Source organism: Nansenia antarctica (genome assembly GCF_963989245.1).
Source record: "Nansenia antarctica genome assembly, chromosome: 1".
Lineage (NCBI taxonomy): Eukaryota > Metazoa > Chordata > Actinopteri > Argentiniformes > Microstomatidae > Nansenia > Nansenia antarctica.
The window spans coordinates 29,162,382-29,187,488 of record NC_137674.1 but is presented as its reverse complement, the minus strand read 5'-3'; the positions used below and the strand labels follow the sequence as shown (position 1 = coordinate 29,187,488).

General features: G+C 45.7%; 3 protein-coding genes across 3 annotated transcripts; 1 reads left to right on the top strand and 2 right to left on the bottom strand.

Moving 5' to 3' along the window:
* orc3 (origin recognition complex, subunit 3) lies at positions 1-16,185 on the top strand. Its single transcript, XM_080532143.1, has 20 exons — positions 1-111; positions 692-746; positions 1,008-1,105; positions 1,520-1,664; positions 2,553-2,657; positions 2,841-3,013; positions 3,395-3,534; positions 3,887-4,046; positions 5,285-5,398; positions 8,267-8,400; positions 8,743-8,806; positions 9,143-9,259; positions 9,885-9,964; positions 10,197-10,330; positions 11,089-11,165; positions 11,332-11,429; positions 11,916-12,057; positions 12,468-12,584; positions 14,977-15,056; positions 16,047-16,185. Exons 1-20 carry the CDS (start codon positions 88-90, stop codon positions 16,150-16,152), a joined length of 2,163 nt encoding a protein of 720 aa, XP_080388269.1. The 5' UTR covers positions 1-87; the 3' UTR covers positions 16,153-16,185.
* A 1,363-nt stretch (positions 16,186-17,548) lies between these two features.
* LOC308174482 (akirin-2-like) lies at positions 17,549-20,587 on the bottom strand. The gene is made up of 5 exons (XM_080549559.1): positions 20,019-20,587; positions 19,463-19,609; positions 18,752-18,901; positions 18,545-18,616; positions 17,549-18,224 (listed from the first exon to the last, which is right to left on the bottom strand). Exons 1-5 carry the CDS (start codon positions 20,188-20,190, stop codon positions 18,214-18,216), a joined length of 552 nt encoding a protein of 183 aa, XP_080405685.1. The 5' UTR covers positions 20,191-20,587; the 3' UTR covers positions 17,549-18,213.
* A 2,947-nt stretch (positions 20,588-23,534) lies between these two features.
* On the bottom strand, positions 23,535-24,974 carry LOC308175911 (cannabinoid receptor type 1A-like; the record flags this gene model as incomplete). The annotated part of the gene is made up of 1 exon (XM_080550488.1): positions 23,535-24,974. The coding sequence occupies one exon, from the start codon at positions 24,972-24,974 to the stop codon at positions 23,535-23,537; it is 1,440 nt and encodes a 479-aa protein (XP_080406614.1).
* Positions 24,975-25,107: the final 133 nt, after the last annotated feature.

The window sequence follows — 25,107 nt, the reverse complement described above, 5'->3', positions numbered from 1 at the left end:
GAAACTTTCTGCAGCCACTGATAGTAAAGATAGTTATATAAATAGAAAACATTATATTATAAAGAGTCGGGTACATTTGAGCTGGACATGACAACTTCATCAGTGTCAAAGGTAAGATACATTTGTACATGTCGTAGTCGTATTGCAGTGGTCAGTGTTGGGGAGTAGTTACTACATGTAGTTCAACTATCAGTTTAACAGCATTTTGCACTAGCTTTACGGTAGTTCAGCTACATTCAAATCCTAGTCGTTTTCCCTGTAATTAACTACTTTTTTTGCCATGTAGCGGTGTCGTAAGTTACTTTCACTACTCACAAACATTTTTCCCCACAAAAAAAACAACAATTGGAGTTTGAACTGCCTCCGGTCTCCCCACTTCGCTCCAGTGTTTTCTCTCCCAGTGATTTCACAGCTTTCTGTCACATGGACTGGTCATCTTTCAGTGACTGACAGTCGTGTGTTGGATAAAGTAGTTTCGATGTAGCTAGTGAACTACGTTTTCAAATTAGTTTTAGAATAGAGACACTATAGTTCTCTCAAGGCTAGCTTTAGTATAGCTCCACTTCTTTCTTTGTAAAGTTATTGGGTATTTTTTCAGAGTAGCTTCCCCAACACTGACAGTCATAAACACCAGCATGCTGTCTCTTTATCAAGCCAGCCAGATCACTGTGTTGCTGTCTATCTCTCATAGGGTTGCTTCGTGTTCAAACCCAGTACAAAGAAAAGAAAGAAGGCAGTTAGTGTGGGTGAGTGATCTCTGTCTCTGTATTCATGAACAAACCAGCTGGTATGTCTTTGACATTTAGACCCGTTAGGTTGTGTTGGCATGTGTCAAGGTGGGTCCTTAGCTAAAGACCAAGACCAATATTTACATGTGGATGTTGTGTGTGTATATATAATCTGTTAAAATATGAACATACTAGTACATAATATATCCCGAGCCACATATGGGGCTAGGTGGGTCCCCAGCAACTGTGTGATGTATTAATCATGGTCTCTTCCCCCAGAGAGTTACTTCATGCATGGCAGTGAGGACAGTGACAACAGCAGAGAGCGTTTCAGACACTGCCAGGCGCTGTGGGACAAGGTGAAGGTAGACACAGAGGTGAGAGAACACACAGTCTGACTTGATGCCATAACCACACTATGAGGGGAGGCTGGTGGAGGTAGACATCAGAGGACGGGCTCATTGTAAAGCATAGATTGGAATGAGGAATGGCATCAAACACGTGTGTGTTTGATACCATTCCTCATTCCGCCTCTCCTGAACCGCACCATAATAGTGCATTATCAATATGATCTGTAGTAGTAGCACTTATGCTAGTCATGGTCTTTTACCATGTAAGAACATTATTGAATGATCAATAATGTCTTTGACAACTCTGAAATGCTCTCAAAGCTTATATATAACTACAAGTGAAATGCTGAAATGGACTGGAGTGTCTCCCTGACGTCCATTAGGTTCTGAATCGGGTCATTTTCCAGGAGTGACCGTTTCTACACATTCTTCGCCTGACAGGTTCTGCAGGATGAGCTGAACAGGAAGATCCTGGACAGCCTGCTGGAGTTCATCAGGAAGTGTTCCTCCTCGTTCCAGCGTGGCTCAGACAGCTGGGCGTCACGGATGAGGGCCAGCGAGATCCCAACGGCGGCTCTGGTGCTCGGTACGGTGAGGGAGAGGCAACAAACGGACGTGTTTGGCTGATTGTGGACCAGTGTTTGGTCTGATTGTGGACCCAGGGTTCCTGCGCTGGTCATAAAAAGCCGTAAAGTCTAAAACCCATCAATCCAATGCATAAGGCCTCAAAAGGTCCCAAATGTCAGTTATTTGGTCTAAAAATGAGGTGCTACCGTAGGTCTTAAGAGATCCTGCAAGGAAATCAGTCTGACCACATCTATTTATGCGGAAATTACGCTTCCTTTTTTGTCTGTATGCCAGTGAAATCCCTAATTTCATCACCTTGAGGATGACAAAAATCTAAAAAAGGTCTTAAATGTGACTTGTTGAAACTTGTAGGAACCCTGTGGACCAGTGTTTGGGTTGATTGTGGACCAGTGTTTGGGTTGATTGTGGACCAGTGTTTGGGTTGATTGTGCACCAGTGTTTGGGCTGATTGTGCACCAGTGTTTGGGCTGATTGTGCACCAGTGTTTGGGCTGATTGTGGATCAGTGTTTGGGCTGATTGTGCACCAGTGTTTGGGTTGATTGTGGACCAGTGTTTGGGCTGATTGTGGACCAGTTATTTATTCAGCATTTATTTATACAGGGGGAAACAAACTGAGACCAAGACCTCTTTTGCAGGTGCACCCTGTCCACAATATCTATACAGTTGCAAAACAAGACAGGCAAAAAAAAGATATCAATACATCATATAAAACCACAATATTATGTCATATGAAAAGATACAATCCCATCTTTCACCAAAGAGTTCCTCAGGCCACACCCTAAATTGCCCAAGCAGCACCAGAACAACCAACCGTAATAAACAGTTTTTTTGTAGATGGTTCCAGCAGTGATGTGTGTCTTGTTGTCTCCTCTCCTGCCTGCGTAGGGGTGAACGTCCCAGACCATGACATGACCTTCCAGAGCCTCTCCGACCTGCTCCGGCAGTCTGTCACTCCGTTCGTCGTCTCTGTCCAAGCCCAGGAGTGTGCAGGTCAGTCTGACGTACACGTGCAGCACAGCAAAGCTATCCTTAATGTCATTTGTACAGTAGAAACATGACCAGGCATGAACTGTCTGTACGTTTCTACTGATATTGGTTAGGCTATGCGTTTCTACTGTATGCTTTTGTTTTGAAATGGTAAGCTTGGATGCTTACCCCCCCCCTCACCCCTAGCACTGAAACACCTGATGCAGAGGGTGCTGGAGAGGCTGATGGGCACCAACGTGTCTGTGGATGATGATGATGGGGAGGAGGAAGAGCTTGAAAAACACAGTACCCTGCTCAACCAGAAGAGGGCACACTGCTCCATCGGCACGCTATGTGACTGGTACAAGATCATGACAAAGGTAGGAGGCTACGGGTGGCAGTTGGTGACAGTTAGGGTTTGTTTTGACCATTCTAAAGCATTATCACTTACTGATGTATGTGCCTCTTAAAGGTCGTCTCTGGGATACGACGTCAGGCCCAGAGCCACTTTCATCAAAGATGTTGTAGTGAACAAGAGCGAACACGAGCGTAGACAACACAACTTTACAGTGTAAATTCTCTAGTCTGTTAAGTCTCCGTTTGTTTTTAAAAGACTCTGGCAGCGTCTTCAGATTTTTCGGCTACTACTGTATGTACATCACATCCCAGAGTCTCCCTTTAAGACTCAATAGATATTGATCTTCTGTAACCGCACATGACCACAACTTGTGTATGTAGCCTGTGTTTTATATTCTTGGCAGAAATCCTCGACAGGCACTCCAGGGAAGAAGCGTAGCTCTGAAAGCACGGACCTGCAGCAGTGTCCCCCTATCGTGGTGATCTTCAAAGACCTGGAGGCCTTCAATCCCAGAGTGCTGCAGGACTTCATCCTCATCTGCAGGTACCCCAAGACCCCAAACCCCTCCCCTTCTGAGCATGATTGATTGATTGAGTGATTGATTGAGTGATTGATTGATCTATTGAGTGAGTGAGTGAGAGATTGATTGGACTGATTTGATTAGCAGGTATTTAAAAGATGCACATACACATCCAACGATATCATCCATCTCTTAGGTATGAAAACATGACATTGATTTATAATCCCTCCGGATAAGCCAACTCAATACCTTCTTTACATGTTGAAGCGTGTCCCAAGTGCAGGCCTATTATATCCTCCTCACTCATGTCCTCCTCTCCTTCTCCTCTTCCCTCTCTCCTCGTCCTCTCCTCCTCTACCCTCCTCCCTCCATCAGCCGGTACGTTGAGCAGCTTCCTCTGATGTTCATCTTCGGCATCGCCACGTCCCCCAGCACGATCCAGAACATGCTGCCCCACTCGGTCACCTCCCTGCTGTGCATCGAGCTGTTCCAGTCCCTGTCCTGCACCCAGCACCTGGCCACCGTCATAGACAAGGTAGGCGGCAGACGCTAGGTTGGGATGGTGGCTCAAAAACGCGCTCCGCCATGTGGCTTAAGCTCACTCCACGTCCACGCACACAGACTAATTCGGTTGTTAAGTCTGACGTGACGCTTAGCAATTTCAGGGTCCAAATAAAAAATTCCCTGCGCCAGTGTACTAAAGCGGTAGAATGACAGTTCAATCGTTTTTTAGACTCTGATCTATTCATACAACAAGGGACACAGCACTTTCCCGTTTTTCCCATATTGTCAGCGTCTTTGAGCCTCGGAAAAGCGCTATACAAATATAATGAGTTATTATTATTAGTGCGGTATTTCGAAGAGAGCGCCTCAGCCAACGTTGGACCCGGAGACACGTCACGACTTAACAAACGAATTACCCTTAAGCACATCCCACACTCACAGGCCCTTTATTTCGAATACTACCTCTACCATCTATTTCTACCTCAGAGCGATACTCATGCTATTTCTGTTATTTGTATTATTATATTTCTCAATTGTCTCATGTCTTATTTGTCTCTTTTTCTTTGAACTATTACACATGTTTTCTCTTGCTGCAATATCGAGGAACTGAAGCCTAAGAATTGGACTCTCTTATGCTTGTATAATGGGATGTGACAATAAACTTGATTCTGATTCTGTGTCTCTTCTGATCCAGGGGATTAGGGTTAGAGATCCCACGTGTCCCATTTATTATAGTAGAAGAATTCCTGCTCCCCAGGACCGGCTTGTGGAGGTCGAAATTGGAGGATTGGCTCATTGTAAGGACTAGAATGAGGAATGGTATCTGATTCCATTCCTCCAACATTCCATGCATTACAATGAGCCCGTTCACCAGCCTCCCCTGCTAGCCACAGGTCCCATTGACAACAATGCACCAGTTAGTTGAATGCCCTAGTTTATCACATCTGTTTGAAGTTAAGATCCAGACCTCAGATATGAGAATACCTCTCCTCTCTCCCCCCCCTGTCTTTCTGTCTGTCTGTCTGTCTGTCTGTCTGCCTGTCTGTCAGCTGATCCAGACATTAGATATGTACATATCTCTTCTCCTCTGTCTGTCTGTCTGTCTGTCAGCTGATCCAGACATCAGATATGTAAATAATATCTCTCCTCTCTTCCTCTCTGTCTCTCTCCTCTCTTCCTCTCTTCCCCTCTGTCTCTCTCCTCTCTTCCCCTCTGTCTCTCTCCTCTCTTCCCCTCTGTCTCTCTCCTCTCTTCCCCTCTGTCTGTCAGCTGATCCTGACGGCCCAGTTCCCCTTCAAGCCCAGTGGGAAGGTCCTGCAGGTGCTGGTCAGCATCTTCCTCTACCACGACTTCTCTGTCAGGAACTTCATCAAAGGCCTGCAGGTGAGGAGACTGAACTTCTCTCTTGTCTGCCTCCCTGTCTGTGTGTCTGTCTCTCTGTCTGTGTGTGTGGCTGTGTGTCTGTCTGTGAAGTGAAGTGAAACTTTATTTATATAGCTCAGTGTTTCCTCCAGGAATTTTTACAATGGTGGCGGGTAGCGTTGACCGCGCGCTCAAAACAACGACGTAATTTCAGCCAAAACTCGAGGATGGCCTAAAAAAATAAAATGTTTTCCCGTACTTCTCCCGTGTGTCTCTTATTGTCTGTGTCTGCATGTTTTTCCAGCATGTAATTCCGTTGTCAATAAAAAATTCGTCTCCCCTTCTTTTCATTATCATTATGGAGGCTTTATGGTTGTTGTAACTATTATGGGAAGCGGTTGACACAGTAGCCGCTTTTCGTGTACGCTGCAGTGGATCCCTTCACAACGCAGAAGAAAGAGGAGAGAGAAAACATTGTCAATGTGCAGGGAAGAATCATGTATCAGCAGGGTTCAACAGTAACGCTTGCCTGGGGCAAGTAAAAAAATTCGCCGGGTTTGTTTGCGCGAGCCCGAAGACGCTGCTGGATCCTGGATCTGTTTCAGGGTTTCCGTTAACCGGTAATTACCGGTCTTTGTCCGGTAACATTTGTTGAAGTCCGACAAACTGAAAACTCGTCGGACAAAATGTCCGGTGAAAATAATCACCACCATTCTCAGCTGAGCACCAAACACACACACACCCACGCACACACACTGCCCGAGAGAGAAGGACCCGCCCCCTCCAGCCAGCCTATAGGCTAACCAAAGGGGGCGGGTCCTTCTCTCTCGGGCAGTGCCGCGCGTGCACGAGTGTGTGTGTCCGGTGCCCAGCTGAAAATGGTGGCCCGAAGCGGAAAGCCTTATCTTTATCGCACAATAACAAGGATAACAAACGAAACGGACAACATTTACACTAAGACAGTGTGCGAATTAAATCACGGTGTGCGGGGGAGCCCAGGGATTCAAGCAACAAAAAGAAAATCTCCTGACGGAAAAAAAAGTTCTGGCCAAATCGGGGCCGGTGGCTTTCCGCGCGCGTGCGATGTTCCGTTCTACGTTCTAATGCTTTGACTTTTCTTTCGAAAAATGTGAATACATTTCCGCGTTGTCGAAAATCAATGACACATCGCTAGTCAACTAACACGGTTTGTTTTATGAGCCTGCTAACAATGTAAAGTAGTGTTGTAAGATGGAGACAAACTTCAGCTATATGATCTAACAGCCGGTCTTCAGGACGACATACAGACCCGTATGAGCTTACAGGGCTATCCCCTAAGTATGATTTGACAGGCAGCTAAACGAAAATGCCTTCCCAACCAGCGAGACCTGGGGGGTGTTCCATCAACGTCGCCAAAGGAAAACCTAGGCCCACTTCGCCAAGTCCCGCGAGACTCTTAAAAAGATCCAGGCATATCTTGATAGATCTCGCGAGACTTGTCAAAACAAGCCCAGACTTTCCTCCAGCGACGTCGATGGAACACCCCCCTGGTTATAGAAATGACGTTGTTTTATTGATAACATTTTTAAAAAAGGGTAAAACTGGAAAGAGAAAATTGAAAACTCACATTAATCCCAAACAATTTAACAAACTTCAGTTAACGTAATGTGGAGTCCGTTCATTGATCGATGCTGTCTGTTCAGTTCCCAGTGAGGCGCCCGTTCAGCGCTGGACATAATGGCATAGCGCGCATGCGAATCATGTTATATTATTATATAGCTCGCATCTAATCGTATCGGATGAGAAATAGACATTAAATGGCATATATAGGTCGCTACACAACAGTAATCACCGCGACAAACAGCTATATTAGATTTGGAGAAAAAAAAATATGATTTTGAAAAAAAAATTTTTTATTATATTTTAATATGATGACCGGAATAATTCACGTTTGTCCGGTAAATCGAAATCTTCCCGGACACGATGTCCGGCGGCAAATTTTTCTAACGGAAACCCTGATCTGTTTACCTGTGTGCAGGAAGAAAAACAGACGGAGCAGGCGCCAGACCAGACTAGATGATTGTGGAGTGAAGAGATTATTAAAGCGTACGCGATGCGACGGGTGATCGACAAGCACGTACACTTTCATAATATCTTCACTCCACGATCATCTAGTCTGGTCTGGCGCCTGCTCCGTGTTCTTCCTGCACACCGATGCACAGATCCAGGATCCAGTACCGTCGTCGCGCATATTGTAACATTTGAAGTAGTTTGTAGACTATAGATGTATTCGACCAATCACAAAACAGTTTTGCAAGCGCGTCGCTTCGCGCTTGTGGGTGTGTCTAGCGATGTGAAGGTCTGAAAAGCGGCCTACATTTTTTATTTTTTTATTTTTTTGAGAAATCGAATGGTGGCGGAGGAAATTCCATCGTGGCGGTCCGCCACGATGAAATGCATGTAGAGGAAACACTGTAGCTCCTTTCGTACATGAATGCAACTCAAAGCACTGCGTGTCGGTCTGTCTCTCAGTCTGTGTCTGTGTGTCTGTCTCTCTGTCTGTGTGGCTGTGTGTCTGTCTGCGTGTCTGTCTGTCTCTCAGTCTGTCTGTCCGTGTGTCTGTCTGTCTGTCTCTCTCTCTGTCTGTGTTTCTGTCTCTCAGTCTGGGTGTCTGTCTCTCTGTCTCTCCCTGTCTGTGTGTCTGTCTGTCTGTCTCTCTCTGTCCGTCTGTCTGTCTGTGTCTGTCTGTCTCTCTCTGTCTGTGTCTGTCTCTCTGTCTCTCCCTGTCTGTGCGTCTTTCTGTCTCTCTGTCTGTCTGTCCTGCTTTCTGTTTGTGTGTGCCTGTATGCGAACGTGAGTGCTGGAGTGCGTGGCTGTTCTGTGACGGCCGTGTGCTCCCTGCTTCCACAGCTGGCCCTCCTGGAGCACTTCCACTCCCAGCCACTGAGCGTGCTGTGTTGTAGCAAGAGTGAAGCCCTGGACCGTGCCGCGGCCCTCAGCCACCAGGATGTGGAGAGGGTCCGCCAGCTGCCCTCCTTCATGAGGTACGCTCACACACAACCCAAGACCAATCCTCAACTCTCACACTGGCCTCCCCTCTCCTCTCCTCTCCTCCCCCCTCCATCTCTCTCTCTCTCTCTCTCTGTCTCAGGAGTGTGTTTTACTCCTCTCATCCGTTTCCTTGAAACTTTCATTTTCCTGCTGTGACCGTTGAACTTACGTCTCAACTGGTAGTCTGGTAGAATTTGGAATGTGGAATTTGGAATGTGGTTCTGAGTAGCTTAGCATTGGAAGAATATCGTATGGGTACTAAATCTCCATGTTGTTTTTTTGGTATAGTCCTTGACATGTGATGCTCAGCGTCTTATATGTGCCTTTTGTTGCAGATACGTGGAGAAGCAGGAGCCCCAGGAACAGGTGGAGCTGTTGACCAGTGATGGCCATGTGAAGGTGAATGAATTGAATTAATTTCATCATAAAGTGAGTTGTCCCTTTTGACATCATATGGGAGTGTTATGTTTTTTTTTTTTTTTTTTTTAGGGGTAGATTAGTAAATAATAATAATAAGAAAATGTTTAAGTTAATGTAAGTTTATCCGATAGCATTGCTTGTATCATCTAGTCGGAGTCTGATGGAGGACATGAAAAGAAAAGTATTCTGTAATACCTTTTCTTTATAGTTATGATACCCCCCTCCCCTTTCTTGTATGGACTAGTGTGTGACCTCGTCACAGTTTACTGACAGAAGTCACGGGTGTCTGTGTGCTCTTTGATTGGTTTCTTTTAGCAAGTTTGTCAGAAATTACTGAAAGACCTTCGCAAATACCACAAGAACTACTACCCCGTCCTGAGGTGTCTCCACGTCCTGACGTCCGCTCTCCCAAAGTACCCCCTGGGGAAACAGGTAACAAAGTACCCCCTGGGGAAACAGGTAACAACGGTGTTGTCCCCCTGGGGAAACAGATAACAACGGTGTTGTCCCCCTGGGGAAACAGATAACAACGGTGTTGTCCCCCTGGGGAAACAGATAACAACGGTGTTGTCCCCCTGGGGAAACAGGTAACAACGGTGTTGTCCCCCTGGGGAAACAGATAACAACGGTGTTGTCCCCCTGGGGAAACAGGTAACAACGGTGTTGTCCCCCTGGGGAAACAGGTAACAACGGTGTTGTCCCCCTGGGGAAACGGGTAACAACGGTGTTGTTGGTGTTCTTTGAGTAGTATCGATTGTAAGTCGCTTTGGAATAAGGCGTCTGCTAAATGCCAAAAATGTAAATGTGAAAAATAGCGTCTTTGTAAGATGTTTGGTGTGAAATTGTAAGAGCATGTGGCCGTTTTACTTTGGCTATTTATGCCATTGGTTGAGGCTGGTGGAGGTAGAAATCGGAGGCCGGCCTCATTGTCTCCACTGGCCTCCCAGATGTGTTTGATACCCCTCCTCGTTCCGTTTCCATCCATTAGAACGAGCCTGTCCTCCGATTTCTCCCTCCACCAGCCTCCCCTGACATATGCGTGTCCCTCTGTGTTCAGATAAGAGAGCTGCACATCTCGTGTCTGGAGAAGAACGTGTGGGAGAACGAGGAGTACGTGTCAGCCATGCAGCTTCTGAGGTAACGGAGAACCCGGTCGACACGCATCGATCTGAACTGTGTCAACAATCGATTGATGGTTCACTCCGATATCTACCTCGCTCTGTTCAAATAGATTTAGATCAATACAGGTAGACAACGACATGGAGACAAAAGAACCCGTTTCAAAGTCCATGTCAAGCTGTTTTGTGGAAGTTTGCCTTCCTATCTTCTGACAACACTCACTGTTGTCATCCCCCCCCCCCGATCCCAGGATGGTGGCTAAAGATGAGCTTGTCTCTGAGCTGAAAAAGTGCTCTGTGATCCTGAAACCTGGCAAGACAGGGAAGATGAGGGCTGCGCTGAGCCGCCTGGAGGACTTCCTCACCAAATTTGACCAGCTGGACAGTAAGTAGTGATGATGGTAAATGGACTGCACTTATATAGCGGTTTTTTTTCTGCTCCAAAGCGCTTTACAACGGCCTCTCATTCACCCATTCACACACACATTCACACACCAATGGCGGCAAGCTGCCATGCAAGGCGCCAGCCCGCTCACTGGGAACAATTTTGGGGTTCAGTGTCTTGCCCAAGGACACTTCGACATGTGGCCAGCCGGGGCTCGAACCGCTGATCTGCCAACCGTGTGATAATTAGACGGCGACTCTACCTCCTGCGCCACAGCCGCCCCAAATGATGATGATGGTGGCTTTCCAATTCACTGGCCTGGTCGTACCACGTCTGTCTGTGTTTGCCGTTTGCCGACTCCAATAACTGTCGTCGTCATGCCAACGAGAGTATAGCAGTTGGTCGAACAGCACAGCACAGATCTGGTGCGACCACGCTTCCAATTCACTGAACAGTTCCCTCTTTTTTCTGACCCCCGGTGAGAGACCGGTATCATCTCTCTGTGCTAACGCTTAACTCATTTAGGGTCGGGTGAATAAAGTCACCCAGATGGTCGTTCTAGAGTGCCACGGTTACTTTATTCACAGAAAATACATCAATTCCTATGCTTCATTTTGTAGCCAATCAAAGTAGTGTTGCTAGGTAAACACCACATAAAACACACGGCACTCTAGGTGGCGAGTGTTCCGCAATCCTTTGGCAGTTGGTGAGTGAAGGGGTGAATGTGACCCGTGCTGTCTGTCCTGTTCCCCTGACAGACGCCCCTGCGGAGGCTGCTGCCCCTACAGGCGGGGAGGACTTCCAGAAGAAAACAGACCTGTTCCACCTGCAGAAGGTGAATCGCTCACTTCCTTCCTGCACCGATAGAGGCCGAGGCTGTGTTCCAGATAGAGCGCAAGAACGCAGTGTGGAACGCAGGCCTGAGTGATTTCACTCCTCAAATGTGTTGTTGTCATGTCCTCCTCCTCGTGTGTTATTGACCTGCCCTTCTCTCTCTTCAGTCGTTGTTGGAGATGAAGGACTCTCTGAGATCCAAGAAGATGAGTCACTTTGAGATACTGAGGAACGAAGCCTTGGAGTTTATTGACAGCCTTGTGAGGTAAAGGTCGTGAAGTAACGCTCGCACACAACCCAAGACCGATCCCCAACTCTCACACTGGCCTCTTCTCATCTCCTCTCTCTCTCTCTCTCTCTCTCTCTCTCTCTCTCTCTCTCTCTCTCTCTCTCTCTCTCTCTCTCTCTCTCTCTCTCTCTCTCAGGAGTGTGTTTTCCTCTAGTCCATTTCCTTTTCATACTTATACAGGTACACACATAAAAATCCTAAAATACACTACACTAAAATAAGACACTGTCATCTCAGCTGTAACCGAATAACTAACAATGTCTTTACAGTATTCTGATGTCATATGAGACTCTGTCCTTCTGATTTATTTCACTAATTAAAATGTTTGATGCCATATTTGAGGGGAGAGATTGCACCAAAACGTGGCGTATCGTATAGTCTAGAGTAGTACAATTCGAGTGTGTTCCTCTCTCCTTCCGTGACCCGGTGTTTGACAGAGCTCGTGCCTCTGTGTCTCCCCAGGTCACACCTGTCCCCGCCTGAGTCCCAGCCGCTGTACGAGGTGTGTTACTACTCCGCCTCCGGCGTCCTGAGACGCCACCTCAACGCCACGCCGCGCACCTCCATCCAGACCGCCCTTAGCAACCCCTACCACTACCTACAGGTAACTCACCTACCTAACCACTACCTACAGGTAACTCACCTACCTAACCACTACCTACAGGTAACTCACCTACCTAACCACTACCTACAGGTAACTCACCTACCTAACCACTACCTACAGGTAACTCACCTACCTAACCACTACCTACAGGTAACTAACCTACCTAACCACTACCTACAGGTAACTAACATCTACCTACAGGTAACTAATTGCGTGGAAACGTCTGGCGGACCGTCTGTAGACACCAATGCAGATGGTACTGATGATGGTGATGATGGTGATAGTGGTGATGATGGTGATGATGATAGTGGTGATAGTGGTGATGATAATGATGATGATGGTGATGATGATGATGATAATGATGATAGTGATGATGATGATGATGATAGTGGTGGTGGTTGTGTTCTCAGAATGACAGCCTGAGGACGGAGGACGGCAGCGTGTCCAACGCCGCTCCAGACATCTGCATCGTCTACAAGCTGCACCTGGAGTGTGGCCGGCTCATCAACCTGTATGACTGGCTGGAGGTGGGCTGACACTCTACTGCCATATAATACTGTACTACTATACTATACTAGACTACTGTACTATACTACTGTACTATACTACTGTACTATACTACTGTACTATACTACTGTACTATACTACTGTACTATACTACTATACTATACTACTGTACTATACTACTGTACTATACTACTGTACTATACTACTGTACTATACTACACTACTGTACTATACTACTGTACTATACTACACTACTGTACTATACTACTATACTATACTACACTACTGTACTATACTATACTACTATACTACTATACTATACTACACTACTATACTACACTACTATACTATACTACTGTACTATACTACACTACTCTACTATACTACTATACTATACTACTGTACTTTTTTAGAATTTTTTTTCGCGTACACGCGCATGAAACGCGCACTGGCGCTCAAAACAAAGACATAATTTCACCCAAAACTAGAGGGTGGCAAAACATTATATTTTTTAAAATAGAGGTTAAGTCATTAAAGCCGAGCAGGTGATTTTATATAGAAGGTGATCAAATACCAAGATATCCTACAGCTGCAGCAGAACATGCGGAACGCGCGTACAGCACTGAACATCGGTTACCGTATAATATACATGTGACTGACAGATATGCCCAAGACACTGACACACACAGAAAGATCATCAGCTCATCGAATATGAAGTACACGAGAGATGAGTTAAAGAAAACCAATTCTTACCTTTAATGACAGTGACATGAACCCTGTTTACCCGTACCTCCGCCGTTCTGTTCGTGATGATTTTAGAGGCAATCCGGTTGTTAAGTCTGACGTCAAAAGTGACGTTTAGCCATTTCCGGGTCCAAACCAGAAATTCCCCGCACCAGAGTACCAGTGAACTACAGCGGTAGAATGACGTTTAATCGTTTTTTAGACTCGGATCTATTCATACAACAAGGGACACAGCACTTTCCCATTTCTCCATATTGTCAGGGTATTCGAGCCTCGGAAAAGCGCTATATAAATATAATGAATTATTATTATTATTTCGGCATTTCGAAGACAGCGCCTCAGCCAACTTTGGACCAGGAAACACGTCACGACTTATTTTTGCCCCGCGCATTTTGCCCTGTAATTAGACCATGCGACCACACCTTGTGTCTCTTATTGTCCAAATGTTCCCTGAATTTTAGCTGCATGTTTTTCCAGCATGTAAATCCGTTGTCAATAAAAATTCGACTCCCCTTCTTTCCCCCTGCCAATACTGTGTCGTTTATGACATTTACCAACGTTTATGCTATGAATAGTTCGAAGCTAGCGTTAGGTGCGAGGCTGCTCGGTTAACCCATTAGCGGGAACATTATTTGTTTCACAAAATAGGCTGATTTAGTTGACCATGAACATCAGAGACTACATTACGAATGTTCATTAAAATACTTGTATACTGAGCACTGGTATAAGAACATGAACCAGAGAACAGCAGTAAATGCAATAACCCACAGTCGTCGCTGATTATGTTGCATTTTCGATTAGGATACAGGATTAAAGGCACCGGCGATGGGCGAAGAGAGAGAGAGGAGAGTGATTTCCTGAAATCCAAATGTCCCGCGAAATTCGGACCAATCACAAAACTGTTTTGCAAGCGCGTTGCCTCGCGATTGCAGTGCGAACACAAACGACGAGGTTAATTGCAACATTGTAACATATTGTAATTTACTACACCCTAAATCGTAACGAAATGTAGGTCTGGAAGCGGCCTAAATCTAGCTTCAATCTGCTTTTTTTCTGTTCTCCTGTCATAATAACTGAATCAATTAGTGGCGGAGAAAATTCATTCATGGCGGCCCACCACGAATTAATGCATATAGAGGAAACACTGACTATACTATGCTACTGTACCATACTACTGGACTATACTATAACACCAACCTTATGGAAGTGTACTGGAGGCTGGCTTGCCTGTTTTTTACAGTAGCTCTAGACTTTAGCAAGAAGACACTGAACTGTATATCAGAGGACATGGAGACACTGTACTGAACTGTATATCAGAGGACATGGAGACACGGTACTGTACATACTGTATCAGGACATGAAGACAGTGTACTGTACATACTGTATATCAGAGGAGTTGTATGAAGACACCATGTGTCCATGGTAACCCATGCTTTGTTAGACAGCCCACAGCCTCTCACAAGTGTGTGCATGCATGCATACACCCGCACACAGATACACACTCATGCATGCATACACATGTGCACACGCACAGATACGCACGCACACACACACCACCAGGAGCAGTTTACATGCATGTATGCATATATATGCTGTTTTTGCATATCATTACATACCACGCCTTGTGTTGAATGAGATGAAATCCTGACTGTGTGTGTGTGTGTGTAGGCTTATGCTACAGTGGTCTCAGCTGCTGAGGGCAAGGACCCAGAATCCGCAGACTACGGCAAAGTGGATGAACTCAAACAGTATCCTTTCACAGTTGGATGGATCCCAGGAGGATGTGGGTAGAGTATATGTAACAATGATGCGTTTCATAAATGTGGCCATGGTTTCATAACAGGGGAAGCATAGTGCTTTTCATACGTGTATAATATCCTTCAAACTCACAGCTCATACAGAGCAGTCTGTATATCTTTCCAACCATTACATGGTTCATAAAAATGTATTTAATATGTACTTCATGCACATTTTATTTTACTGGTTAATATCTACATCATGCACATGTTTGTTTTACTGGTTCAGTCAAATCCATGCACTCTGACCTATGCCTGTAGACCAGTGGAGGCTGGTGGAGGTAGAAATCGGAGGACGGGCTCATTGTAATGCATGGACCTGGGGGCCTGATTTCTGCCTCCCCTTGTGACAGCAGCCGGTGAAACCGGGGGGAACAAGTCGCCAACCAATCAAAATGTTCAGACTTTTATTCAGATATTTTTTTATAAATGTCAACGTTGTTAAAAAGCAATGACACGCTCGCTAGTCAAGTCAAAACATTACAATGTAATGGATTCGGTGAGTAATCCCCACTACTAGCTAGTTAACTATAACACGACATAACATTGTTAACAGGCTCACAAAACAAGCTGTGTTAGTTGACTAGCGAGCGTGTCATTGATTTTCAACAACGCTGAAATGTATGTAAATTTTTCTGAATAAAAGTCTTAACATTAAATCCGCTGCCGATTTCAGCTGGTTTCACCAGCTGCTCTAGACGGTGTGTAAGCTGCTCCCCCCTTGTACTGTCTCTCTGTTCTCCAGTGTCTATATATATTAATATAAAAAAAAAGTTTTCCTTCCATCACTGAGACTAGTGGCCCTGGCCTGAGCTAGATTACTCTTCCTGATACGACTGGTGGATTGATGATTCACTTGCTTAGTCAAATGTATTGATTGTAAGCCGCTTTGGAATAAGGCTAAATGCCAAAAATGGAAACGGTTCCTTGACTCTCTTCAAGTGCTCGTTTCATCCAGGCGGTGTCAGAGCTGGAGTTCCTGGGCTTCATTAAGTCCACCAAGCAGAAGACCGACCACGTGTCTCGGCTGACGTGGGGAGGCTGCTGATCCCACTGCCGAGAGTTTGTTCTGTACATGTTGTCAATTGTTTTTGAATAAAATAGTGATTTTTTTCAACTAAGTGCTTCTTTGATTGACTTGCTCGTCGATATGCTTATTATGGTATGGAATCACATATTCCACTGAGCTCCCTCTTCAATACAGGCCTGACGCCTGTGTGGCGTGTACAGTGCTAAATAGATATAGTAATGGACCCACAGTAAATCCCTGAGGTTACACACACACACCCTAAGGGTACAGATGTGTAATGATACACAGTAGAGGGATGTAGGAGGGGGACAAATGCAGCTGGGAACAATTCAGATGTTCAAACTTCAGTGACTGGAGGGTCATAACACTGAAGGCCTGACTGAGGAGAACAGGGCTGTACCTCATTCCAGAGTTGTTCCCACCCGTCAACCCTCCTTCACAGATCTGAACGGGCTGGGTAGGTGTGAGCGCCGCTGTTTTCAGTGCCGCTTTAGCTTACAGGCGCCCGATGGTCTCAGATCAGTGAAACGAGGACCGAAGGGAGGGAGCAACATCCTGGAATGAAGCGCAGCCCGTGTGTTGTACCTCCCTGGGTAATACTGGTGGCGGAGTAGATACCCTGGCCCGGCTGTGACGTATGGAGGAAACGCCTCTTCAGCTTCCATTTCCTCACCAGAAGAGTCTGATACACGCAGCCAATGGGAGTCATCTCCCACGCAGCCAATGGGAGTCATCTCCCACGCAGCCAATGGGAGTCATCTCCCACGCAGCCAATGGGAGTCATCTCCCACGCACGGATGAGGGAGGAGTAAACGCCTTTATGACCACAGAACTGAGGTTGTAGAACATCTGTTCAACTCAATTAAATAATGAGTAACCAGACAATACTGGAATGAACTTTCTCTGCCCCCTCAGTCTTAACCAGGACGTGTTAAACAGATGAGCCAAAACATTATGACCACTGACAGGTGAAGTGAATAACATTGATTATCTTGTTACAATGGAACCTGTCAAGGGGTGGGATATATTAGGCACCAAGTGAACACTTCTTGAAGTTGATTGTTGGGATGCAGGAGAAATGGGCAGGAGTAAAGACCTGAGCGACTTTGACAAGAGCCAAAGTATTATGGCCAGATGATTAAGTCAGCATCTCAGTCAGCAGTGGTGAGTACCTATCACCAGTGGTCCGAGGAGGGACAAACCGACGACGACAGGGTGTTGGGAGCCCAAGGCTAATCAATGCAAGAGCACATTAGCCATAATACCAACAGCATATTAGGCAGGTGGTCATGTTTTGGCTCACCAGTGTACAACACTGATGTAACTGGAGCACAACACAGCTGTTGTCACAAGCATATAAAAACAAAAACATCATAACACCATAAGTCTTAAAACATTTTATTGTTTGGTTTTTCCACTAAGTACATAGGCTTTAAAGTAATACCAGGAAAACAAAAAAATGTCAAAATAAATAAAAACATTTTGAAAGGGCAAAAAAAATTATAATCTAAATGACCCATTTTACACTCCTTTAGTCCAATACAAAAAAAACAACCCGGGGGGGCATCTGCAAAAACTCTCTTCTCCTTTATCATACCGTACGATCCTGGATCTTTTCACTTGCTCATAGATTGACCAGCAAACCGTACGTGGACTTCTACATTGCTTCATCATATATACAGGTAACATAAAGAAATAAAACAATGAATAACAAAGTCTGGAATGCCAGGTATCTTTATAAAAGTAAGAGAGAGAGAGTGAGAGAGAGAGAGAGAGAGAGAAGACTGGTGAATACAGGTAGAGCAGGAGGAGAGATGTAGGCCACTGGTAGAGGAGAGAGAGGGTCCATGAACCTACAATAGGAAGCACCTAGTTGCTTACGACAGAGTGGTAACCACTGACAATGGTTTATAGAAACCTTTGCCCAAAAGGGAAATATGGCACAGTAAGAAAAAGTTTCATTTAAACTAACTGAATCTCTTGCAGTGGTGTTTTTCTTCTTTTCTTCCGTTTAAAAGAGATTGTTATACTGGATAGCTTGCAGCAAGAGAAGGTCGCCTGGCAACGTCTGCATCTCCCTCAGGAAACATCTGGAAAAGAACAGATAAAAGAGAAGGAGAATCAGCCCTGCTAGCGGAACCTTTACTGGAGACTTCCCCTTGAAATGCCACGACTGCCGTCTCAAACGCAGCAGCGGAATGGTAATGTGTTAAGAATCAGACAGTAATGGAAAGGTAATGTGTTAAGAATCAGACAGTAATGTAAAGGTAATGTGTTAAGAATCAGACAGTAATGGAATGGTAATGTGTTAAGAATCAGACAGTAATGGAAAGGTAATGTGTTAAGAATCAGACAGTAATGGAAAGGTAATGTGTTTAAGAACCAGACAGTAAGGGAATCAGACACTTACAACTCGCAGGTTGCTCTCCGAATCTTCGCATCAACTGATCGTGTGTAAACTTCACAAAAGTGTCATATTGTTCTGTAAGGGGGAGGGGGGAAGGAAAAGAAAACAGGTAATGTAGCCCATATTTAAACCATGGAATACTGACAGTGATGGATCATATCGAGTGCATCTCGTTCCACATCGTTGACCTGCGCTGTAAACGGTACACACCTGCCAGTTTTGAAGTCATGGTCTCCTCGTACTCCTCACGCACTTTGTCCTCCCGTTCCTTCAGCAGACGTTCACAGATCATCCCGACTTGTCTGAGCGTGAATAAAGGCTGTTCTTTCCTCGTCGGAGAAGCGCCCCCAGAAGACGTGCCTTTGTAGGACAGGAGTAGATCAATGATTAGGCCTGGTGTCATCATTCCCTGTGTTGAAACGACTCTGGCAGCTAGCTGATGTTATTTGTGGGGTAGTGGTGGCCTAGTGGATCGTGAGTTGGACTGGTGATCAGAAGGTCATGTTCAAATATCACCTGGGAACACTACTACCACTAGTGTGCCCTTGAGTAAGGCATTTAGCCCCAAGTTACTCCAGGGAGACTGTCCCTGCGATCTCTTTGTAATTGTAGGTCAAAAAATGTATGCTAAATGGTTAAAATGTAAATGTCGTATTGTCTATTATGTTTATGTGTGTCTTATGTCAATGGCTTAGATGTCAATGGAACTCTGTTGCGCAGATTAACAAAGTAATGTCTAATCTAAAGTAGATACTGCTTTAGATTAAGATTATATACTACTTTATTAATCCCTACTGGGACATTTTGTTGCCGCCAAGGCCACTGACAATGCAAACACACACACACACACCTCTCTCTCAAACGTCTACACTTACACTGAACATGACCTCCTCATAGAGTTAACACAGTGCACTAACAAACCTGGCATGTTGGATCCAGTTAGAATGGCGGTGTGAGGATGGGGAGACTCAGGGGAGTAGCAGCCCTCTGTCTGTGGGTATCCTCCATCTAGGTGCTTTCTCTTCTGGATTCGTTTGTACTCCTGCTTGATATTGTTCAGAATTTGTTCTGGAAAGAGAAATGCAAACAAAGGGAAAGAAGACGGTGTTGATTTAGACAACCATTTGCCACATTCACTGAGGCCTCTCACACAAACTAGCCCCCACTAGCTGGCCCATCGTGACTGTGCAGCTCAAAATGGCCATGTTATGAGACCAAGATACCGCGTACAAAATCACCCCCCCATCCCCCCCCTCTCCCCCCAGCCACGAAGCTGGATCGTTTTACAGCCTGTAACATGTTATCGTTTCTCTTCTACATCGCCAACAATGTTCCAATAACACCTGGCAACTACAGCAAACCTCGTTGGCGTTGGTTAACTTGGCCATTTACAGCTTTTTAGCACGCTGGCTAGTGCCGTTAGCTTACACGTCTGGCTTCAGGAACAGTGGATCCTGATTTACGATCCGGTGCTTACCGGCAGTGAGTCTAGACGACGACTCTCCAAATGGCGAAGGCTCCATACGGAGGTACTTCCTCGGGGAGGAGGAGGATGGAGACATCGGTATGCATCTTCTCCTTTTGGGGGAAGCCGGGCTCATCAATGGATCAAAATCCATGGTCCTCTTCAGGGTGGCACCACACGCCATGACTCTCAGCAGGAGAGGGGGGGGTGGGGGGTCCTATAAAGACCCGACGGTTGAAGATCAGTGTGGTGCACCAATAACAGCTGTTATCTAACTCAAGTATTTGGCCCAGTGTGAGCTTAATACCGGGGTTTCTAGCTAGTTCACTAGTAAGAGTTAAGCTTCGCAACTTCAAGTCCAGGAAGGACTCACACTCGTCAACTGTTGGGCTGCCGTTAGCTAGCTAGCTAATGTTAGCGTTAGCCAATCCAAACGAAAACAAATTCTCTTCACCTTTTCCGGGTAAAAGTTGCCCTCCTTTTCCGACCACTCCGGCACCCTTGTACTGTTGCCTTGCTACTGTAGTACTTATACCTCGCCTATTCCGTTGTTTTTGTACCTACAAATTGTCAGACGAAGACCGGGCTAGCCAGCGACCACTAGCCTGGGAGCCAGCAAGCTGCTTCTTCTTGTTTTTGATCCCCTGAGCCGTCTGTAGTTCTCCTGTTGATGACGTCAGGTATTTAACTATGCGCTCACGGTGGGCATGCTGGGAGTTGTAGTTGACTATAGACTACAACATAACCAGAGTGTTACATATGCTGCTGCTGCATAATAATAATAATAATAATAATAATAATAATAATAATAATAATAATAATAAGATACAATGGTCAAATCTTTGACAGGACCTAGTGTGGTGATTCACAGGGTGACCAGATTCTCCTCGATACGATTAAGAGACATACATCTATTGTTTTATATTATAGCAATATAGCATATGTCATGTCATAGCATATGTCATGTCATGAATAAATGGGAAATCTAAAGGGTACTCGGTGTACCTGCAGATTGATGCGAGCCCTCGGGGAGACAGGACCTCATGGTGTGATGATTGACTAGATTTAATGTGTGTCGGGGAAACCAGCCCTTGAAGTTCCCCTGGGGACACGTAAAGCGATTCTGTTGTATTATAAAACCACAAGGGGGCAGTATCTCACAGTACATGAACAATAGATGTGTTCGATTTCCCTTTGTGTATCCCTATCCCTACGGACATAAGATGGACAAAGCATATCACACTATGCCTCAGTGCATGTCATGTATGCCCTGTCATTCTGCATCGCACCCCTTCATACGTGTACGCAATATGCACTGAACGGGGGGAAATCGTTGTATTCAGACAGTCTTCGACATTTTTCAAAGACTCTCTTGAAAGAATATCTGTCATTTCAGTGCATTGATGCTGTGAGCTTGTACAATGCAGTAGGCCTACGCACCAAAATAAGTGGCCACATAAGAGGCGAGATTGATTATAGTTGGATACTGTTGGATGGGGGGTAATTATGTTATTGTCAAAGATCTCTCCCTCTCTGTTAGAGTACACCGTAGGACGCCCACATGCTGTACAATGTCGTTCTCTATTTCAAAAGATTCCCTTTGTTGTTCACTGACTTCTGGCCTCATCTGGTTTCCTTTATTCAGTGTTTTTGTTATGACTGCTCAGCTCCCGGTAGTACCGTAGAAGATGGAGCCTGCAGTAGTATAAGAACAGCTAAAAAAACATGTTTTTATTTTTTTATGTTGTTGTGAGTAGAACTTTGTATGGATGTGTAAAATCGATCTATTAAATCAAGCCACTTGATGTTGCCTTGATAGTTCATCCAAACATTATTGTGATTCAGTTATAATAATAATAATAATAATAATTAACGTTGTAATTTGAAAAACATGAAGAATCCAATCAATATGCATGCGCGCGCACACACGCACACACACACACACACACACACACACACACACACACACACACACACACACACACACACACACACACACACACACACACTGCACATTGCCTTTTATTATTAAGTCATTGATTCTGACTTCAGCAAAGATAATGTAGATCAGGGAAGGCTAGAGAGGTGGAGGTAGAAATCGGAAGACGGGCTCATTGTAATGCATGGAACGACCGGAATAAGGAATGCTATCAAACAGACGTGTCTGTACCATTCCTTACAATGTGTCCACTGTCCATCCTCCGATTTCTACCTCCACCATCGTCTCCTACTGTAGATATCTGGTGTCTGTCTCTGTTGGTAAGGATGGTAAAGGCTTGATCTTCCAGGAATGCAGTGCACCCTCCTAAAATATGAATAAACAGTTTGGTATTCAATGACTCACACAGGGGGTTCACAAGCGCTGTACAAGTTGCTTTACTTCAGGGGAATTTACTGTACTTGTAAGTGGCTCTGGGGCTGAAAAATGCTTTCACTTAATAACAAACATAAACCAAGATGTTGTTTCTTCACAGGGAACACTGACTGTACAGATATGAAAAGATGTTTTGTCAAAAATAAACAAGAACCGTAATACTGTGTAACATCAAACCAGGGAGGAGGGAACAGCAGCTCTTTTGTGGAATCCTGTACCACAATAAATAACGGAATGCTAAGGACAAAACAAACTCACGAGTCAATTTGTAAACTCGTGAGCTTAGAATTATAAGGTTCCATCTCCGTTTAGGGTAGTTCAGAGATATTGAGCGTCAAAGTTTTTACATTACATTATGTTTTGTGAGATGGAACCTTTGTATTTTATGAATTACTAACTCAAAAATGTCAACATTTTAAAAATAACACCACACAGACATTAATAAACACCTAATGGATCGGATTATGTAAAAAACTCAAGTTTGACAAAAATGGAGATAGAACCTTATAATTCTAACGTCACAAACTTACAAATGAGAAAATCCCAAACATTTCAAAACAGTTACTGTACAGACAACACATTATGACAGGAATCTACAAAGCATCTAAGTTCTGATTACGATTGTGCATCCAACAGCCAACTTCACTTAAGCAAGTGAAGCATTAAGCAATTAATCATAAGCAATTAACTGGACAGCCAAAATACACAGTCAACAGATGTCCGAATGTTACTATAAACACAATTGCAGTTTCACAATGCTCACCCTCACAATCTCCCTATGAACATAAATAAATCAAGCAAACCTACAGCTAAGACAGCTTACTTTTTAGCTCTAAAGTTCATGTTTGGCACATTATCAGAGCAGTGCTTTTTGGGGTAGTGTGTACTATTATACAGCGATTCCTTCACAGTTCCTCGATTCCTCCAGCATGGCAGCATGGCAGTATAGGGCAGACCTGGACAAAATACATACAGTACTTGAATAACATGAGGTGTGCTGGATTTACTGTCAGGCAAAAATGGGAGCACTGGAATCATCTCAGAAGTGCAAACCCTGCATGCCAGACAAGCTAAATCAAGGACACCTTAAGTTCAATCATTTGAAACCCTATCAAATATGTATTTTGTTCAGGTCTGGTATTGCGCCCAATGTCTCACACTGCCTCCTTAGACACGTTCTCAGTGGACGCAGACAGGGTGGCTTTGGCCACTTTCACCGTACCCTTCACGCAGGAGGTCGGAGCCCTGCTGCTTGCTCCTCTCACATTCCTGCTGTAATCAGACTCCAGGCCGCTGTTCTCCAGGGACTGGCCGATCCCCCCCGTACACGTCCCAAAGATGCTGAGGAAGGCCCGGCGCAGGTCTTTGCTCCGCAGGGCGTAGATCACAGGGTTGATGGTGGAGTTGAGCAGGCAGAGCATGCTGCAGAAGGCGAACACCGTCTTGATGGAGTTGTTCATCTTCCAGAACAGGTCGTACACCATGATGGCCAGCACGGGGCCCCAGCAGATGAGCAGCACCACCAGGATGAGGAGGAGGGTCTTGGCCAGGCGGACGTCCATCCTGGCCTGCTCCGGCCGCAGCGTCTGCACCTTGGCGCCCTCGGCCGTGTAGACCACGATGCTCTTCTGGGAGCTGCGACTCAGCATGCGCACGGCGTGGTGGTGGGCCTTCCACAGGAGGAACATGTAGGCGTAGATGATGAACAGGACCAGCACGCTGGTCACGCCGATCCAGAACATCAGGTACGTCTCGTCGATGAGCGGGAAGATGTCAGAGCACACCGAGTTGAGGCGCTTGCAGTTCCAGCCCAGCAGGGGGAGCACGGCGATGATGATGGAGATGGCCCACATCACGCAGAAGGCGATGACGGCCTTGGTCTTGGTGACGATGCGCTTGTACGACATGGGCCTGTGGATGGAGATGTAGCGGTCGATGGCAGTGAGGAAGAGGCTGCCCACGGACGCCGTGAAGGACCCGGTGACGCCGGACAGCTTGAACAGGAAGACGTTGGGACTGTCCTTCCTGTGGAACACGTGGAAGTCCAGGAAGCTGTAGACGAAGATGACGCTGCCCAGGAGGTCGGCCACGGCCAGGCTGCCGATGAAGTGGTAGGAGGGCCGGCAACGCAGGGCGCGGGACTTGAGGATCACACAGAGAACCACCAGGTTCTCCAGCACGGTGAACGTGCCCAGGGTGAGCGCCATGACAGCCACCACCAGCTGTTGGCCCGGGGTCAGGATCATGAAACACTCCATGTCCATGAAGTTCTCCCCACACTGCACAGAAGAGCCCCCACCTCCTCCGACGAGGTCTCCCTCCACATAGCTCCCGTTGCCAAGCAGGTCGGAGATGTTGGTGGGGAAGACAGGGTGGTTGTTGTTGGAGATGGGTCCCTCGGCTCCGGGGATGAGTCCGGGGAAAGAGTTGCTAAGTGGGGCAGAGTGAGGCTTCTGTAAGTGGAAAGTGTTCTTGACGAGACCCGAGTCAATGGACAGGTCATTGTAAAAGGCGTCGTTGGAGCCCAGATACTGTAGCCCGGTGGTTATCGTCCGGAAAGTGGTGTCTGCTATTCCATCCAGAGCAGACTTCATGACTGCTCAGGTGGGAGGTTAATGATGTAGCATAAAGACGGGCACAATAGAGAACCTGCAGGAGGAGGGAAAACATGATCAATATTATCCTGTATGTACAGGAAACATTTACTCTAATCATCGTTTATTCCCG